The sequence below is a fragment of the Carcharodon carcharias genome, chromosome 6 (genome assembly GCF_017639515.1).
Source record: "Carcharodon carcharias isolate sCarCar2 chromosome 6, sCarCar2.pri, whole genome shotgun sequence".
Lineage (NCBI taxonomy): Eukaryota > Metazoa > Chordata > Chondrichthyes > Lamniformes > Lamnidae > Carcharodon > Carcharodon carcharias.
The window spans coordinates 36146889-36167975 of record NC_054472.1 but is presented as its reverse complement, the minus strand read 5'-3'; the positions used below and the strand labels follow the sequence as shown (position 1 = coordinate 36167975).

Sequence of the window (21087 nt, the reverse complement as noted above, 5' to 3'; positions counted from 1 at the left end):
ATAAAAACCATACCAGTAGGAACAGAAACTATGAAATGTGTTATATATATTTATAAACAATTTGATTACAAATAAGTTTTGACTTCCCTCAAAAACATCTCCGTCCTTTTAGTTATTCAGGTCTGATAAATCTTCAAAGCCGTGACAGAAACGTTTGAAATTTCTCCCCTTCCAAGAATGCTAAGCTTTCACAACAAAAAGTCAATTAACAAAACACCATAGAATTTCATTTTTGCTTAAAAATCACCAGTAATAAATACTAAATGTTCATAGTTAAATATCAAATAATATAGAATCAGAATAGTATACCACAGCATACTTTTTGGATTTCGTAAAACATAAATCTTTAGATCTTCACTTAACCTGCATTTGCCCATCTGTATCTAGTATACATAGTGATTCTATTAATCTTGATCATTAGGTTTTGATCATTAGTATTAAGACTCAGTAATGAAATATCAAAGTACAGTGTTTTGAAATAGTTGATTATTCACAGTGGAAAATTGCCCAGTCCACAAAAAGCATGGCACATCCAATCCAAACAATTACCTGCCTTCAATCTACTCTCAATCAGCAACAAAGTGAAGGAAGGCATCACTGATGTGCTACCAAGTGGTGCTTGCTCAGAAACATGCTCACCGATGCTCAGTTTGGGTTACACCAGGACCACACAGCTCCAGATCTCATTACAACTTTGGCCCAAACATGGATCTTCCTCTTGAGCTCTGTCCTCGGTGATTATTTGCCAAACCATGGCAAAATGCCATGTTTTTTTTCTTGCTACAGGATCAATAAGGAGGCAGACCCCCAAGTCTACCTCAAACTGAACAGGGATTAAACCCCATACTGTTGGTGTTAATCTGATCCATATGCTAGATGTCTAGCCGATTGAGCTAACCTCATGCCCCCTTGCCACTCCCCAACATGGGTAGAAGCTGAATTACAGGTGACATCAAGTTGACCAAGTAAAATTGAAGTCATTAGGAATCTGGGCAAAAGCTCTCCATTGGCTGGAGTGATATCTAGCACAAAGGAAGGAGGCTGTGGTTGTTGGAGGCTAATCATCTCAGTCTTCAAACAGCACTGAGGAAATTCTGCCATGACATGTCCTTGGCCCAACCATCTTTAGCTGCTTCAGTGACCTTTCCTGCAAGATAAGGCCAGAAGTGGGGATGTTCGTTGACGATTGCAGTGTTCAATTCCATTCGCAGTGAAGTAGCCAAAAACTTAACTGAGCTAGTCATAAATACTGTGGCTTCAAAAGCAGGTTAGATATTCTGTAGCAAGTAACTAATCTCCAGACTTCCAGGACAATTTGGGATCCGCAATAAATGCTGAGCTTACTAAAAATACCCACATCCCATGAATGAATAAAAATGGCATGCTTTTTGAAAGCATATAGGCATTTTTATAAACTTTAAACATGGTTTCCCAATAATCTAGGCATGGTCAGAGAGTCTCTTGCAATGGCTTTCTCCAGTTCCCATATCACTACCTCTGGAATTCCCCAAGAATCTATCATTGGCCTCATCCTATTTTTAATCTACGTGCTATCCCACAGCAACATAATTTGAAAACAGTCAGGTTTTACATGCACCTTGAAAACACACAGGTCAGATGATCTCTCTCAACTACTCCGCTGCCTCTGATTTGTCACGCCGCTTGTCTGACATCCAGTATTAGATAATCATATATTTCCTTCAATTAAACACTGGGAAGCTGGAAGTCACTGTCATTCGTCCTTACCACGAACTCCACTCACTAGCCACCAACTCAAATTTTGCTACTTGGCTAATTTAAACCAGATTGTTTGCAACCTTAGGGTCCTATCTGACCCTAAGATAAGATTTTGACCCCATCCTTTCTCTATTGCTAAGATCTCTTACTTCTGCAACATGTTCCATGTGCTCCTCTTTTCAGTCTATCCGCTGCTGAAACCTTCATTCAAGCTTTCTTACCTAGAGATCTTGACTATTCTAGTGCCGCCTCTCAGACGGCTTCACATCTACTACCACCATCAGTAAATTTGCGCTTACTCAAAACTCTGCTGCTCGTATCCACCTCTCTCCACTGTCACTGATTTGTCACACTGCTTGTTCGACATCCAATACCGGATGAACAGGAATTTCTTCCAACTAAATATTTGGAAGATTTTCCTGACAAGTGCAAAAATTGCCTGCCCAGCTATCATCCCTGTGTTCACTGACCTGCCATCACCACTTAGTCTGGCAATATTTAGATTTTGAAATTCTCATTGTTGTTTTCAAATCCCTCCATGCCCTTGATCTCCTTACCCCATAGTCTCTAACATCCTTTAGCCTTATAGCCCTCCGAAAACTCTGCACTCTTCTAATTCTGGCATCTTGTTCATCTCCAATTTTCTTCACTCTGCCATTGGCAGGCTACCTTCAGCTGCTTCGGCCCTATGCTCTGGAACTCCCTCCCTAAACCTCTACCCCTCTCGCTCTCTCACTCTCCATCTTCCTTTAAGTAGCTCCTTAAAACTTACCTCTTTGATTGAGCTTTTGATAGAAATATGAGAAAAGTTTCAGTTTAATGTAAATTTTGTCTGCTAACAAACCAGTGAAGTTGGTTGGGAGGTTCACGACTTAACAAGTTATATATAACTGCATGCTGTTATGAGAACTGGTCAGTAATGCCCATTCATTTTATAAAACAAAACATAAAAATGTATTAAAATCTTGCAGACTGCAGTATATGAATCCTTTGTCTTGACTATGGAGTATTAATCTATTAAACATAGACATAAAAGTAGACCATTTGGCCCTTCAATCCTATTCCAGAATTCAATTATACATTGGCTGAAATGTACCTCACCCACACTTACCCACTTTTGCTCCATTTTCCAGGAGGCTCTTATTCAAATATTTATAAATTCAGACATATTTGATGTGACCTAGCATCTCAGCTTTTTTAAAGGAGAGTTCTTGATTTCCACAACGTTTTGTGTGAAAAAAGTGCTTTCTGATTTCACTCCTAAATGACCTAGCTCCAATTTTAAGATAATGCCCCCACTGTTCAGGATACATTCCCCAGATGAAACAATTTCTTTGCATCTACCACAACAAGTCCCTTTAGCTTTTTAACCATCTCGGTTAAATCAATTCTTAACCTTCTAAAGTTAGGAAATTAGTCAAGTTCATACATCTCTCCTCAGCATGTAACTCTTTAAGCCCTTTTATAATTCTGGATCTAAATAACGGAGTTGACACTTACTAAAATTTTGCAAGGAGAAAATGAAGTAGAAGAAATGTACAAATGCATCACAATAATATTAGTGCAGAAATAGAAGAATTAATGTATGGATATCTTGACCTGATACCACCGTGCTAAATGGGATAGATTTGAACAGATTTAGCAACTTAAGACTGGGCAACCATGAGGGGCAGTGGGTGATCAGCAGCAGCAGAATTGTGCTCAACCACAATCCATAACCTCATGGCCTGGCATATCTCCACTCTACCATTACCACCAAGCTAGGGGATCAACCCTGGTTCAATGAAGGGTGCAGGAGGGCCTAACTGTGCGGTGTGCATATCCAAAGATCCACGAAGATAGCAGGACAGGTAGATAAGGTGGTTAAGGCTGCATATGGGATACTTGTATTCTATGCCTCAGCTAATAAACGCAAGGGCAGGAAGGTTATACTGGAACTATATAAAATGCTGATTAGGCCAAACCGGAGTACTGCATGCAGTTCTGGTCACCACATTATAGGAAGGATGTGATTGCACTGGAAAGGGTGCAGAGAAGATTTAACAGAATGCTGCCTGGGCTGGAGGGTCTGAGTTATGAGGAAAGATTGGATAGGCTGGGGTTGTTTTCCTTGGAACAGCGATGGTTGAGAGGGGACCTGCTAGAGGTGCATAAGATTATGAGGGGTATAGATAGGAAGGCACTTTTTCCATTAGTAGTGGGGTCAATAACCAGGGGGCATATTAAGATAAGAGCTAAAAGGCCGAGAGGGGAGTTGAGGAGAAATTTTTTCAGTCAAAGGGGGTGGGAATCTGGAACTCACTACCTGAAAGTGTAGTTGAGTCAGAAACTCTCGTAACATTTAGGAAATATTTAGATATTCTCTTGCGTTGCCATAACCTCCAGGGTTATGGGGCAAGTGCTGGAAAATGGGATTAGTGTAGTCAGATCTTTGTTGACTGGCTCGGACACAATGAGTTGAATGGCCTCCTTCTGTGTTGCAACTGTCTATGAGTCTGAGTGCCAAGAGCAACACCAGGCATACCTAAAAATGAGGTGTCACCCTGGTGGAGCTACAACACAGGACGACCAGCATGCCAAAGAGCATAAGCAGCAAGTGATAGACCGGGTTAATTGATTCCAAAACCAATGTATCAGATCTAAGCTCTGCAATCCTGCCATTTCCAGTCATGAATGATGGTGGACAATTAATCAACTCACTGGAGGAGAAGGCTCCACAAATATCCCCATCCTCAATGATGGAGGAGCCCAGCACATCAGTACAAAAGATAAGGCTGAAGCTTTTGCAGCCATCTTCAGCCAGACGCGCCAAGTGGATGATCCATCTCAAACTCCTCTGGAGGACACCAGCATCACAGATGCCAGTCTTCAGCAAATTCGATTCACTCCACGTGATATCAAGAAATGGCTGAAGGCACTGGATACGGCAAAGGCCATGGGCCCTGACAATATTCTGGAAATAGTACGGAAGACATGTAGTCCAGCTAAGCTGCTCCAGTACAGCTACAACACTGGCATCTACCCAGCAATGTGGAAAATTGCCCATGTATGTGCTGTCACAAAAACCAGGACAAATTTAACACAACTACCACCCCATCAGTCTACTTTTGATTATCAGTAAAATGATGGAAGGAGTCATCAACAGTGTCATCAAGTGACACTTGCTTAGTAATAGCCTGCTCACTCAGTTTGGGTTCTGCCAGGGTCGCTCAACTCCTGACCTCATTACAGCCTTGATTCAATGATGGACAAAACAGCTAAACTCCAAAGGTGAGGTGAGAGAGTGACTGTCCTTGACATCCAGGCATCATCTGACTGAACGTGAAATCAAGGAACCCTAGCAAAACTAGAGTCAATGGGAATCAGGGGGAAAACTCTCTGCTGGTTGCAGGCATACCTACCACAAAGAAAGATTGTTCTGGCTGTTGGAGGTCAATCATTTCAGTTCCAGGACATCACTGCAGAAGTAACTCAGGTTAGTGTCCTAGGCTCAATCATCTGCAGCTGTTTCATTAATGACCTTCCTTCCATCATAAGGTCAGAAATGGGGATGCTCACTGATGATTGCACAATGTTCAGCACTATTCGTGACTCCTCAGATACTGTAGCAATCTGTGCCCATATGCAGCAAGACATGGACGACATTCAGGTTTGAGCTGATAAGTGGCAAGTAACATTCGTGCCACACAAGTACCAGGCAGTGACCATCTCCAACAAGAGAGAATCTAACCATCACCCCTTGACACTCACTGGCATTACCATCACTGAATCTCCCATCAACAACATCCTGGGGGTGACCATTGACTAGAAATTGAACTGGAGTAGCCATATAAACACTGCAGCTACAAGAGCACGTCAGAGGCTAGGAATCCTGTGGTAAGTAGCTCACTTCTTGAATCCCCAAGGTCTGTCCACCATCTACAAGGCACAAGTCCGTATGATGGAATACTCCCTACATGCCTCGATGAGTGCAGCTTCAACAACACTCAAAGCTTGACATTATCCTGGACAAAGCAGCCTGCTTTATTGGCACCCCATCCACAAACATTTATTCCCTCCACCACTGACACAAAACGGCAGCAGAGTGTGCCATCTACAAGAGGCACTGCAGGAACTCACCAAGGCTCTCAAGACAGCGCATTCCAAACCCATGACTGCTATCAGCAAACACATGGGAACACCACCACCTGCAAGGTACTCACCATCCTGAAATTACATCACCATTCCTTTATTGCTGTGAGGTCAAAATCCTGGAACTCTCTCCCTAACAGCACTGTGCATGTACCTACACCACATGGATTGCAGCAGTTCAAGAAGGCAGCTCATCACTACCTTCTCAAGTGCAATTTGGGATGGGCAATAAATGCTGGCTTAGCCAGCAATGCCCACATCCCATGAATGAATAAAAGAAAGTCATTATTATTGAGGGAGGCGGGGTTTGTGGGAGGCAAATATAATATTGGGCCCATCATGGTTTGTATAATATAAATATGAATTTTGATCAAAACCCAATTTGGTTCTCACAAATGTCTATTTAGGAGACAAGCTTAAATCAAGTGGTCAAGAATGACAGTTAATACTTGCCTGATACCTACTGAACAAACAAGTCACAAATTTTTTTAAAAACTGCATTTTTTGACAAAGTAAACACAGTCATAAGCATCACCCGAAGTTATTTCTCTTTAAATACACTTGAAGATGTACTGTTATACTTACTGAGAAGAACGACGTGCCACAGAATCTGGAACAGAGCCCTCTGACAAAACCAGTATGTGCTTGTAAAGTGCGGATGCACTGCCGGTTCATCAAGTTCCAAATTTTTACCTACAAAAGAACGGCATGAGCGATTCAATTATGTCAAGATATTATTTACAAATTACCGCTTTCTGAAGTGAGAATGAAAATCCTGTACCAGCATTTTTATATATTAAGAATTTCAAACAGTCAGAAACTCCAGTGATTGCTAAAATCACAATTCAATTCATATCGAATGCATGGGAACTAGATGATTTGACAGAAGGCAAAACCTCCAGCTGGATTTGTCATGATATGAACTGGTGCTATAAAAATCAAGTCTTATTTTAAGGGTGAAGGGGCTGATTAGAATAGAATCTGCATCATTGCTTATACATGGGCAAATATTTAAATATTTAAACTTGTTTCTCTTGGCCCTGGATAATAATGCATGCTGCAGCTATAACAATGAATCGTGAGGGTGTTTATAACATTGGCCTCCCTTGAATCTGCATTCAGGATGAGGAAAGGAATCTAACTATACAACTGCAACAAAACCATCAGGCTTACAGATCTGTTGCACATCAGCTGAACAATTCTAATGAAAGATCATAACCTGGAACATTTCGCTCTCCACAGATGCTGCCAGACCTGCTGAGTATTTTCAGAATTTTGTGTTTTATTTCAGATTTACAGCATCCACAATATTTTGCTTTTGGGTTAAAGCAGGTTGTTGCAACTATATGTGGTGTTACAATCATGGGGGAGTTGGAAACTAAAATAATTAAATTTACTTAATGACTCCCAAATGAAGGAATTAACAAGATTTCACTTTAACACAAATCAGAATCAATGTAAACTACTCATGAGTTAACAGGCAAATGATATTTCAAATAAAAAAGGTAAATTTCACTTTAAATAGTAAATACAATAAAGATGCATCTTACAAAACCACAAGCATTCGCATCTTTCCCGCAGACATGTGGCACCAAATGCAGTTCCAACGTTCTCTAGTGATCATAAGAAATTGGAGCAGGAGTAGGCCATTCAGCCACTAGGCCTGCTCTGTAATTCGATAAGATCATGCTGATCTGATTGTGGCCCTAACTACTTAAGCCCATTACCCTTGACGATCAAATAATCTGTCTAACACAGCTTTGAATATAATCAATGATCTAGCCTCCACTGCTCTCTGTGGAAGAAAATTCCAAAGATTAACAACCCTCCGTGAAGAAATTCCTCTTCATCTCCATGTCTCAAACGGGAAACCCCTTGTTTTTAAATCTGTGCCGCCTAATTCTAGACTCCCCCATGAGAGGAAGCATTTACCCAATCAAGCCCCCTCAAAATCTTATATGTTTCAATTATGTCACCTCTCATTCTTCTAAAATGCAATGAATATAAGCCAAACCTTTCCTCATAAAACAACGCCTTCGACCCAGGAGTCAGCTTTCTCTGAACTGCTTGCAATACAAGCATAGCTCTCCTGAAGTAGAGACCAGGACAGCACACAGTACTCCAGGTGAGGTCTCATCAATGCCTTGAACAATCATAGCAAGACTGCACTACTTTTACATTCCATCGCCCTTGTAGTAAAGACCAACATTCCATTTGCCTTCCTAATTATTTGCTGTACCTGCATAACTTATGATTCATGTACAAGGAGATCCAGATCCCTCTGTACTTTCTCACTCTGCAGTCTCTTTCCATTTAAATAATATACTGCTTTTCTATTCTTCCTGCCAAAATGGACAATCTCACATTTTCCCACATTATATTCCTTCTGCCAAATTTTTGTCCAATCACTGTGCCTATCCATATCCCTTTGCAAGCTCTTTGTATTCGTCTCACAGCTTTTTTCCTATCTTTCTTTGTATCATCAGCAAACTTGGCTACAATAGTCTGTCCCTTCAACCATGTCATTAATATAGATTGTAAATAGTTAAGATCCCAGCATTGATCCCTATAGCACTCCATGAGTTGGTTTGCTAACCTGAAGATTACTCATTTATCCCAACACACTGTTTCCTGTTAGTTATCCACTCTATTCAAGAAAATTACAACTGATGAAAACTCTTAAGTCTTTCCAAACATTCTTCAAAACAATTACAGATTCCATAGACATTTTAAAGAAATTACAAATTTTCCTTTCTGTAGTGCCTCAGGGTCAAAGAATGTTGCAGCAGGGGTAGTAAAGGAGAAGAGGTAAGTAAATAGTATGGAGGATAAGCAGTGAGCACTTCAGGATTGTGATTGGTGTAATAGAAAAGGTGGATAACATTGGATATGAAAGTGGGAGTAGGTACTGGTAAGTTAAGAGAGAATAGCATTTTTACTCAGATAAAAAGCTAGCCCTCTTGAGCGGAAATTAAAATGGTTATATTTCCTAAGTCTCAACAAAACAATTATGCCTTTGTGTTTAAGTGATAAGCTTTTAAAATTGATTTTTTGTTTAATTTGAGAAATAATGGGCCGAGTGTCTGAGGTCTGGTAGCACGAAGAAATGTCCAGCATCTCCAAGCTATAATGGTGGAGTGGAGAAGGGGGATGATAGTCTGCAGGAGGATGGGGAGGAGGAGGAAAATACTGATTTTAAGCAGGAATGAGGGGTGGTTGGAGGGGGGGCGGGGGGGGGAGGAGGGTGGGTAGAGGACATGCATACACGATTGAATGCCATAAACAAAACACAAAGTATGGTCAATAGCCTGAGATGGGGTAAAGTGCCATCAATATGTCAGTATGGTAAAAGGAAGAGGTATCAAGATACAAACCACTGGACAAATAGAGTCAGGGAATATAATCCCTCTATTTAGGTCTGTTTCCGAAGTGGAGTCATATTGGACTCGAAATGTTAATGCTGTTTCTCTCTTCACAGATGCTGCCAGTTGAGTTTTTCCAACACTTTGTTTTTATTTCTATTTTACGACATTCACTTTGTGGAATTGATGCAACAGAAAGCTTCACTAGGCAATGGGTAGTAAGTAGGTGGCATGGGGAAAACACAAATTATATTTTGTCTGTTATTCTGTTTACCTCCTGTTGTCCAGACTACATATATGCCTATGAAGTCCTATTACTGTCTACACGCTCAGTTCCCTATTCTACTGCGAACATGTACATTTAAGAAAAAGACTAAAAGTGCAAAAGATCTAAATCAGAGCATATTTTTACCCAATCTAAATTTTTAATGTGGCACTCCTTATGTATCACGAATTAATTCCATCAAAGTAGCAAGATACAAGTTATGAATAAAAAAAAAAGTGAATGGGTGTCCAACATCCAAAAAAATACACATCTATTGCTAGCTCCCTGCCTTATTGCTTTACATTTGCTGTAATGTGGTTCTTTATATTATATTCATCATCATTAGCTAAACTGATGCCTCACAAATTACACATAGAATTACATCATGCATCAAGCCAGAAGAGATTTGTTTGCCTGTACCTGTCATTTTACAAGAAGCAGGAAAACGGCTGGTCTACAGTTGAAATGAAGCCAAGTTCAGAGAGGAGTACCACTGAGCAAAGTGCATGGTAAGGGTGCAGATAGTATATTTTCATAAGGCTGTATGACGGAGTTTTACTTTGAAATGATATGGTGAACCAGAGAATAAGAGGAAATCAAATAAACTGCTACTTTTTAATCAGAGATTTGAAACCAAAAGATTTAAAGTCGAGAAAACAAAATTAGGAAGATTAAAAAAAGTCTGCTCAGTGGCCAGATGAGGCACATCATAGTTAACATGTGATTCTGAGTTGATGCCTCTCCTTTAGGGGCTCTATGTTAAAATATATGTAGCTAATAACAGTAGACACCTATATTGGTGTTGTCCTCCCAGGATTTGATCTACATGAAAAGGGGATTGTGGCTTTTTGGCAGATAGGACTTCTTTTTGGTTTGAGCTCTCAAAATTTAGCCACTCCTGCAGCACATACAAATGCTATAATTGATTCATACAGCACAAGGGAGGTCATTCGGTCCATTGTTGTTGTGAAGTTGTCCAATTAGCCCCACTTTACTACTCCTTCCCCTTAGCCATGTCATTTTTGTTAAGTATATTCACTTGTTAGGCTATCTATAATTCCCAGTCAGTCAATCTCACTGGAGGTATTTATTTCATCATGATACTGGCTATGGCAAATCCATTTATCCATACTCTCAAACAATTCAGGCACTACACTGGCACCAACCCAAGCTGGTCTTTATTTATTTTAAAAGAAAGTACAACCTCCTTTTACAACAAATTACACAACACAAAGATATATGTATCACTCACCTCACCATTGCAAGCCCCAGAGATTATTGTGGATAAACTCTTAAAATGTTTGGCCATACAGTGCACACCATCCCTGTGGCCATCGAGCGATGCTACAAATGGTTTAGCAAAAACCCGTTCTAGCTTGGTTGCATTCAGTGCTCTAGTGTATTCCCGAGGTACCTCAAATGGATGCAGTGCAGGATCATAATTCCTTGGAACTGAACATAGGAATTAGAGATTTAACAAATTAGGACAAAGCCAACTATTTTGCAAGCAATTTCTTTAACTATTAATAAACATATCCTGTAATAGTGACGAGTCTAGACTGCATTTCAATAAATCCCCTCCAACATCATGCCACCTCCTCTCCCACAGACAATATGGCTTGAAACTATTCCAGAATCTCTGGAAAATAGTACTTCAGTACTGCCATTTTTAAAAACAATAATCTAGTAAGTTTCTCCCTTTATTTTCAGTTTTCTCAGTATTTTATCCTCATTCTCCACTGTGATACTAAATACCTGTGGCTACTTTGTAAGTCTGCCATTTCCCGATTTCCAATTGCTGTCTGTCATTAAGGGATGCACAATTCTCTCAGCCACCATATTATTCTCTCAATATCTTTGTTAAAATAAAGTATTTGCCTTCCATAATATAATTGAAGTATTTTTAATCAAATTCATTTATTTCTTTTCGGGTATGAATCCGATGATTCTAGTCATCAGAGAAGAACTAGGTTGGATCCACAGAATAATTTACTTATGCACAGTGGGGAGAAAATTTTGGAAGTTTTCACAGATCTCTAGATAGCGTTAATAAAGTAGCAGGATACATAAACATGGAGTTCAGATAGATTGGGGAAGCAGAAGGACTTGTATCCCAAAAGCCGCAAATTTCTTGAGTGTACTTCAGGACAGTCTTCTTGAAGCCAAGAAGAGAACAGGCCATTGTAGGTTCAGTAATGGGTAAAGAGCCAGAATTAGTCAATAAACTAACAGAAACGGTACATCAAGTTAACAGTGACTATAATACAAGAAACTCAAATGGACTGTTGGCCTTTATCTCAATGGGGCTGGAATATAAAAAGGGGTGGAAATTATGTCACAGCTGTACAGGACTCTGGTTGGACTCCACCTGGAGTACTGCATTCAGCTCTTGACACTCCCTCTCAGGGAGGATACACTGGCCTCAGAGGGGTGCAGCACAGAATTACCAGAATAATGCTGGGGCTGAAAGGGTTTAAGTATAGAAGACAATTAAGGGCTATCTGAACTGTTTAAGATGATTAAAGGATTTGGTTTGGGGGGAGGGGGTGAAGAAAGAGAGCAAGATGATATCAGAAAGTACAAAAGGCAATGGAAATCTGGAATTCTCTCCCCAAAAATCTGTTGATCCTGTAGGTCAATTGAAAACTGAGATTGGTACGTTTTTGTTAGGCTATGGTATTAAAAGTTACAGAACTAAAGCAGTTAAGATGCAGGTCATCCCATGAGTAAATTAAATGACAGAACAGGATCGAGGAGCTGAATGGCCTATTCCCCTTCCTATGTTTCTAAGAGAAAGAAAACATAGTGCATTGGAAACATTTAAATTGTCCAAGCTTCTTCCGTGCCATGATAAAATACAATCTATTCTTAATTCAAAAGTTGATGTTTGCTGGATAGAAAATTGAATTATGCAGTGGTACAAATGAAGCAAATTTAACAAAAACGCATACCAAAATATGTCATGCTCTTATCCACAGAATTATTCACCAGCTTCCACCCTTGCAGTTCCCCCACTGCAATCCCCATCTTTGTCACACAATCACAGAATCTAACAGCACTGGAGGACGACATTCAGTCCTCCATGCCTCCAACTTCAATGGAGCACTCCAATTAGTCCCACTCCCCTGCTGTTTCCCGAAAGCCCTGCAATTCTCTCCCCTTCAAGTATTCACTCTATTGCTTTTTGAAAGTTACTACTGAATCTGTTTCCACTACTCTTTCAGGCTGTACATTTTGGATCGTAACAACTCATGGCAAAAAAAATTCTCATCACTGCCAATTGCCTTAAATCGATGTCCTCCAATTACCGACTCTCCTGCTACTGGAGACAGTATCCCGTATTCACTCTATTGTGATTTTGTATGCCTCTATTAAATCTCCTCCAAGGAGAATAACCCCAACTGCTCTATCACCTTCAGATTACAGAAGTCACTCATCCGTTATTCGAGTAAATCTTCTCTAAAAGAGGCTTCAATATCCTTCCAAAGGTGAGATACTCAGAAATGTACAGAATATTCCAGCTAATCAGTAGTTTATAAACTTTTGGCATAACTTCCTTGCTTTTGTATTTTATGCCTTAATTTAGAAAAGCATATATCCTGTGTGCCTTTTTAAATAAATAGTCTTCTCAGCTTTCTGTGCCACCTTCAGAAATTTCTGTAGGAAAGCAATCATGCCTCTCTGCTGCTGCAGCTCCTTTCAAATTGTACAATTTAGTTTATAGTGCCTCTCTTCATTCTCCTTCCAAAATGCATCACTTCGTACTTTTCTGTATTAAACATCATTTTGCCACATCTGCCCATTTCACCAGACAGCCTTCTGAAGTATGCCATTATCCTCCACACTACTTACTACATTTGAGTTTTATGTCATCCAAAATCTTTGAAATTACATCCTATATACAAGTCCAGTCCATTAGTATTGTGTAAATGTCAAGAAGAACAACATTCTTAATAATACTGAACCCTGGGGGACATCACCGCATACTTTCCCGCAGTTTGAGAAACAACTGTTCACTGCTTTCTGCTCCTTAGCCTATTTCGTATGCACCCTGCCACTGCTATGGCCTTCAATTTGCACTTTACTAAACACCTTTTTAAAGGCCATATATGCATCAATCACATTATCCTCAACAACCTCTGTTATTTCAAGGAGCTCAATCCAGTTAGTCAATCATGCTTCGCCATTAACAAGTTCGTAATGGCTGTCATTTATTAACTGATGCTTTTACAAATGGTGGTTAATTTTGTCCAAGATTGCTGTCTTTAAAGATTTCCCTCCACCTATGTCAGGCTGACAGGCCTGTTATAACCAGGTTATCCCTCTCCCCCTTTTTACAACATTGGTGGAACAATTTCAGCTCTCTTGTCCTCCAGCACCATTTCACGTTCAAGGAGAATTGGAAGAGAATAGCCAAGCTTCCTTTATTTCCATCCTTATTTCTCTCAGCAACCTAGGAAGCAAGCACCCATCCAGAGTGTGTAAAAGTCACAGTTGAAATCTACAAACCATAGGAAATCTGGCGCTAAGCTGGTTTTGCCCTCCTCAGCCAGAAGCATTTATCACTCCATCATCCTACAAAACAATAATAACGTAAGGCTGATTTTCTCTTCAAACCACTAACCCCCATGTATCAGCCTTAGTTCAGTGGAAGCACTTGCATCTATGAATTAGTAGGTCATGGGTTCAAGCCTATTTCAGGATTTGAGCATAATCTTGGCTGGCACTTCGTGGTTGATCTGTATCTCAACTCTATTTATCCACTTTATTCCATAACTCTGAACACCTTTACCCCCAAAAATCTGTTGATTTCAGTCTTGAGTTTCAGCTGGCTCAACATCCACAACTTTCAGGGTAAGAGAATTCCAGATGTCCAGTACCCTTTGCGTGGAAGTGTTTTCTGACATATTCCTAAATGGTCTAGCTCTAACGTAAAAATGTGTCGTCTCCTTGGAAACATAAGCACAGGAGGCAGCGTTTCAGCTTGTTGTGACCATGCCAGCTCTCCGCAAGAGCAACTTAGCTAGCCCCACTCCCTTGCCCTTTCCCCATAGCCTCACAATTTGATTTTCTTCATATGCTTATCCAATTCTCTTTCAAAAGCTAAGAGTGAATCTGCCTCCACCACATTCTCAGGCACTGCATTCCAGGTTCTAACCTCCCACTGTGTAAAAAAAAAGTTTTTCCTCATGTCATGAATTTGCCATTCACTTTTTAATCAGCGTAGTCTGATTTTCACTTTTCACTGATGAGAACAATTTTGGTCTATTTAGATCCCTCACGATTTTGAACAGCTCTATCAAGTCTCCTCTCAACCTTCTCTTCTCCAAGGAGAACAGCCTCATCTTCACCAATCTACTCATGTAACTGAAGCCCTTCATCCCTAGAACAATTCCCATTGTATTTTCCACTAATACTTTGCTGCCATCAGTCCAAAAGGATGTTCTGTCTACCACACAATCAAGCAACATCATGTCTGAATTTCAGTGCCGGTGAGATGCCAGGTATGTAAGCTGTACATCCCAACAACTGGCTGATCAAAATCGAATAACATGTTCCTCCTACTATTTGTAACAGGCAGAGTACAGATGAATCAGAGTCACTATGTACTTGCAAAACCAACTAAATGTCTACTGTTGGATGCGATTCCGTGATTGGGCAGCACTTGCTGAATAAGCCCGAGTGCACTAATAACAAATTTAAGATGATGATCAGCTGAGCTTGTGCTGTGGTTCATTTACACTTGCTAGAAGCAACATACTTATACACAGGAAACCATTCTCTGGAGGAAAAAAAAGGAAACCTTGCGCCTTCTTTGAATTACTCAGAAGCATGGGAAGCCTATAGTCCCTTTTGCCTCGGCCAATCAAAGTCAACTTGCCAACCAATCAGCACCACTTTTCTTCTGTAGAATAAAGTGTTGTGATTGTTTGAAATTTGACGTTCTTGTGTTTTTCCTGATGAATCCGAGGCAAAAAGCTTCGGCAACATGAGTCTCTTTTCAGCAATATTCAAGCTCTGTACTGTTAATGTTTCTTTCCTGAAGAACCAAAAAAAACTCTAGATGGGGTTTGATCAAAGCTCTGTGCAATTTAACAACAACTTGCATTTATATAATAGTTTTAATGCAGTTAAACATTCCAAAGCACTTTACAGGAGCGCCGTCAAACAAAATCTGACACGCAATGAGTGGTGCGCCACAGGGAACAGTGCTGGGACTTCAACATTTTACAAACTATATAAATGACATAGATGAAGGGACAGATGATATAGTTGTTAAATTTGCTAACAACATAAAGATAGGTAGGAAAGGAAGTTGTGAAGAGGACGTAAGGAAGATACAAAGTGGCGCAGATAGGTTAAGTGAATGGGCAAATGGAGTATAATGTGGGCAAAAGTTAAATTGTCCATTTTGGCAGGAAGAACAAAGCCCAAAGAGTGTATTTTGGTTCCTCAGAAAAGATACATTAACAGTCACTTGGTCGAACGGCACTTGAATATTGCTGAAAAGAGTCCTAATGCATGAATCACAAAAGGCTAGAATGCAGCTACAGCAAGTAGTTAGGAAAGCTGATAGTATATTATCATTTATTGGGAGGGGATTGAATACAAAAATAGGGAAGTTATGCTTCAGTTGTACAGGACACTGGTGAGACCACATCTGGAGTACAGTACTGGTCTCCTTATTTAAGGAAAGATGTAAATGCGTTAGAAGCAGTAGAGAAGGTTTTCAAGGCTAATACCAGGAATGAGTGGGTTGTCTTATGAGGAATGGTTGGACAGGTTAGGTTTGCATCCACTGGAGTTTAGAAGAGTGAGAGGCAACTTGATTGAAAACTTTAAGATCCTGAGGGGTTTTGACAGATTGGATGTTTCCTCTTATGGGAGAATCTAGGGGTAGGAGTCATGGCTTAAAAATAAGGGTCGTTCATTTAAGACAGAGATGAGGAGAAATTCTCTCATCGGGTTGAGTGTCTTTGGAACTCTCTTCCTCAAAAGACAGTCGAAGTAGGGTCTTTTTTTAAAGGCAGAGCTAGATAGATTCTTGATTAACAAAGGGGCGGAAGATTATCAGAGGTAGGCAGGAGGGTAAAATCAGATCAGCCATGATCTTATTGAATGGTGGAGCAGGCTTGAAGAGCTAAGTGGCCTACTCCAAGTTCGTATGAGCTACATAAGGAGGGAGAAGGACAGATGACCAAAAACTTGGTTAAACAGGTAAGTTTTCAGGAGCATCTTCGAAGAGGGGGAGGCAGAGGGATGGATAGGTTTAGAGAGGGAATTCCAGAGTTTAGAGTATAGGCAGCTGAAAGTATGACTGTCAATGGAGGAGCAATTAAAATAGGGAATGTGCAAAAAGGCCTAAATTGGAAGGGCGCAGGGTTTTGAGTGTTGTAAGATTGGAGAAGGCTACAGGATTAGGGAGGGATGAGTCCAAGGAGAGATTTAAAACAAGGATAAGAATTTTAAAAAGAGGTGCTGCTTGACAGGCACAGAGGTGATGGTGAATGGGATTTGCCGCATATTAAGATAAGAGCAGAGTGCTGGGTGACCTTAAACTTCTGGAGGGTGAAAGATGAAAGTTCGGCCAGTAGAGTGTTCAAAAATTTAAGTCTAGAAGTAACAAAAGCATGAGTGTGGATTTCAATTGCAGATAAGCTGAGGATAGATGTAATGCAGATGGAAGTAGGCTGACCTGATAGTGCAATTTTTTTCTTAATTTTTCCACTGCATCTGGGCGTCACTAGCTAGACCAGCTCTTGCTGCCCATCCTATTTGCCCTGGAGAACATGGCAATGAATCAATTCCTTAAACAGTTGCAGTCCATGTGGTGTAGGTGCACCCACAGTGCTGTTAGGGGGGAGTTCCAGGATTTTGACTCAGCAACTGTGAAGGAAAGGCGATACAGTTCCAAGTCAGGATGTTGAGTGGCTTGGAGAAGAACCTGCAGGTGGTGGTGTCGCCGCCGTGTGTCTGCTGCCCTTGTCCTTCCAGATCGTAGTGGTCGTGGATTTGGAAAGTGCTGCCTAAGGAGCGTTGTAGATGGTACACACTGCTGCCATTGTGCTTCAGTGGTGGAGTGAATGTTTAAGATGGTAGTTAAGCGGCTGCTTTGTCCTGGATGTTGTCAAGCTTCTTGAGTGTTGCTGGAGCTGCACTCATCCAGGAAAGTGGGGACAATTCCATCACACTCCTGACTTGTAAATGATGGACAGGCTTTTGCGAGTCAGGGGGTGAGATATTTGCTGCAGAATTCACTGCCTCTGACCTGCTCTTGTAGCCAAGAACTGGCTGGTCCAGTTCAGTTTCTGGTCAATGGCAACCCCCCAGGATGTTGATAGCGGGGGATTCAGCAATGGTAATGCCATTGAACATCAAGGGGTGACGGTTGGATTCTCTCTTGTTGGAGATGGTAATTGTCACACAAGTGCCAGGCACAAATATTACTTACTACTTATCAGCCCAAACCTGAATATTGTCCAAGTCTTGCTGCACATGGATGGACACAGACTGCTTCAATATCCAAAGAGCCGTGAATGGTGCTGAACATTGTTTGCTGATCGCACATCCAGCTTCTGACCTTATGATGGAGGGGTGGTCATTAATGAAGTAATCGAAGGAGATGATTGGACCTAGAACAGACCCATAGGAACTCCTGCTGGCACACACTGGGACTGAGATGGTTAACCTCCAACAATCACAATCAATCTTCTTTTGTACTGGGTATGACTCCAATTAGAGCAGGCTTTTTCCCCAATTCCCATTGACTCCAGTTTTGTTAGGATTCCTTAATGCCACACTCTGTCAAATGCTGCCTTGATGTCAGGACAGTCACTCTCATCTAACCTCTGGAGTTCAGCTCCTTTATCCAAGTTTGGACCAAGACTGTACTGAGGTCAGGAGCTGAGTGGCCCTAGCAGAACCCAAACTGAGCATCAGTAAGCAGGTTATTGTTGTGCAAGTCCTACTTGGTAGCACCTCAATGACACTTTCCATGACAATTGAGTGTTGACTAACACGGTGGTAATTTGGTAGATTTGATTTGTCCTCCATTTTGTGAACAGGACATACCTGGGCAATTTTCCATATTCCCAGGTAGCTGCTAGTGTTTTAGCTGTACTGTATCAGCTTGGCTAGGGGCACAACTAGTTCTGGAGTACAAGTCTTCAGTACTACTGCCAGAATTTATCAGGGCCCATAACCTTTGTGGTATCTAGTGCCCTCAGTTGTTTCTTGATATCATGTGGAGTGAATCAAATTGGCTGAAGACTAGCATCCTGTGATGCTGGGGACCTCAAGGGAAGGCCGAGATGGATCATCCACATGGCACTTCTGGCTTGCAAATGCTTTAGCCTTCTCTTTTGCGCCGATGTCCTATACTCCCCCATCATTGAGGATGGGGATATTTGTGGAGTCACCTCCTCCAATGAGTTAATTGTCCACTACCATTCACGACTGGATGTGGCAGGGCTACGGGGCTTAGATCAGATCTGTTGGTTAGCTCTGCCTATTGCATGCTGCTTCCACTGTTTGCCATGCAAGTAGTCCTCTGTTGTAGCTTTACTAGGTTGACACCTCATTATTCAGTATGCCTGGTGCTGCTCCTGGTATGCCCTCCTGCACTTTCATTGAACCACTGAACATGTGGAGGGGGTTCACTAGATTGATTCCAGACATGCGGGGCTTGTCTTATGAGGAGAAATTGAGCAGTTTAGGCCTATACGCGCTGGAGTTTAGAAGGATGAGAGGTGATCTAATTGAGGTATATAAGATGCTAAAGGGGATAGACAAAGTAGATGTGGAGTGGATGTTTCCCCTTCTGGAGCATTCTAGAACGAAAGGCCATGGTTTTAGGCTAAGGGATGGTAAATTTAAATCAGATTTGAGGAAGAATTACTTTTCTCAAAGGGTCGTGAATCTGTGGAATTCACTACCTCAAGAGTGCAGTGGATGTCGGGATGCTGAATAAATTTAAGGAGATAGAGAGACAGATTTTTAATTAGTAATGGGTTGAAAGGCTATGGGGAGAGGGTGGGAAATTGGAGTTGAGGCTGAAATGAGATCAGCCATGATCGTAATGAATGGCAGGGCAGGCTCAAGGGGCTGAATTGCCTACTCCTAGTTCTTATGTGGCTGGAAGTTCATCTCGCTGTCAATCTGACACCAAGACTGAATAGTTTGTTTCAGCCTCAGACAGTTGGCAGAGTGGGGGATGAAGCTCGTAGTTATGGAAAAGAGCTTGTAAGGGGAACTGAAGGAGATGACTTTGGTATTCCCAATGTTTTAATTTGACAAAATTTCTGCTCATCTACTACTTGAATCAGATAACTAATTTGATAATTTAGCAGCAGTAGCACTGTTGAGAGGTAGGGCTGAGGCAGAGCTTGGTGTCATTAGTTTTCACATGAAAGCTCATGCTGTGTTTTTGAATGATGTCTCTGAGGGGCAACACGTAAATGAGAAATAGAAGGGTATTAAGAATAGATCCTTGGGGGACTCCAGAGGTAATAGTGTAGAAGAGAAACCAGTGCAGGTGGTTCTCTGTCTGCAATGAGACAAAAAAAAAAATGGAAGCAGGCAGGTACTTCCCACTCAGCTGGATAACAGGGCTTCAAACACATTTTAGAAGTCCTTAGAGACAACATAGTCATTGATGTACCTATGTTAGATGACCGTAGCAAATTTAACTAGATAGATTGGATAAGCTGTGAAGATCCTTTCACAAATCCATGCTGATTCTCTGATCATCTCTTACTTGCTCAAATACTTAACCACCCTGTTTCTGATAAGATTTTTGTAACTTTCCTACAATTTATGTTTCCTTTAGGTAGCTGGCACAATCTTTTGAATGCTTAGATCAAGGTCATAGGATAGAATCGATACAGCACAGAAGGCGGCTATTCACCCATCGTGTCCATACTGGCTCTCCTAAGGAGCAATTCACCTCCTTTGCCCCCACCTATCGCTGGCCTTCTATCCAGCTTCACCTGCTCCACCCCCTTAAACAGTATACATTTCATCACATTTTTTACTTCTCATTAGCTCTGAAGAGTCTTATGGACTCGAAACTTGAACTCTGTTTTTCTCTCCACAGATGCTGTTAGACCTGCTGAGTTTTTCCAGCATTTTCTGCTTTTGTTTCAGGTTTCCAGCATCCGCAGTATTTTGCTTTTATCTTATTGTAATAATAAACCTTACAGTGCCCTCACACATACACACGGCACATGGTCGCTGTGTAGCTGGGCCCAGGGTTACAAACGCTGTAAATGTTCACCATCAGGCCGGTCGTTGTAAACGAGAAGCAGGGTCTCCCAGCACCCCCCTCTCACCTCTCTGGATGTCGTTTTTCGTTTCTCTAACGTAATCGTCCGGATTGCGACACAGAATTTTAACTTTCATTATAAAACCAGCATCGAGCTCACGACCGGCATTTAAATCTCACCCACTCCGTTTTAAATTTGGCCGTACGCTCCGTCAGTAGAGACAAATGAGAGCGCCTGCCCGGCCTCGGGGTCACTTGATTGCCGCCTGCGTGCTGACGTTAACGTGCGATCGAGTGCGCGGAAGCTCGCGCTCTACGTCATCACGCGG

The 21087-nt window shown here is 41.3% G+C and overlaps 1 protein-coding gene across 1 annotated transcript in view; it reads right to left on the bottom strand.

Moving 5' to 3' along the window:
* The window catches only part of dcaf13 (ddb1 and cul4 associated factor 13), a 105260-nt gene extending 84227 nt beyond the window's left edge, over positions 1-21033 (bottom strand). Inside the window, exons 1-3 of the mRNA XM_041189079.1 lie at positions 20826-21033; positions 10748-10947; positions 6454-6561 (exon numbers count right to left, since the gene is read on the bottom strand). Coding sequence (XP_041045013.1) covers positions 6454-6561; positions 10748-10947; positions 20826-20895 — 378 coding nt within the window. The 5' untranslated portion in view covers positions 20896-21033. The remainder of the gene's footprint in view (positions 1-6453; positions 6562-10747; positions 10948-20825) is intronic.
* Between the last annotated feature and the right edge of the window lie 54 nt (positions 21034-21087).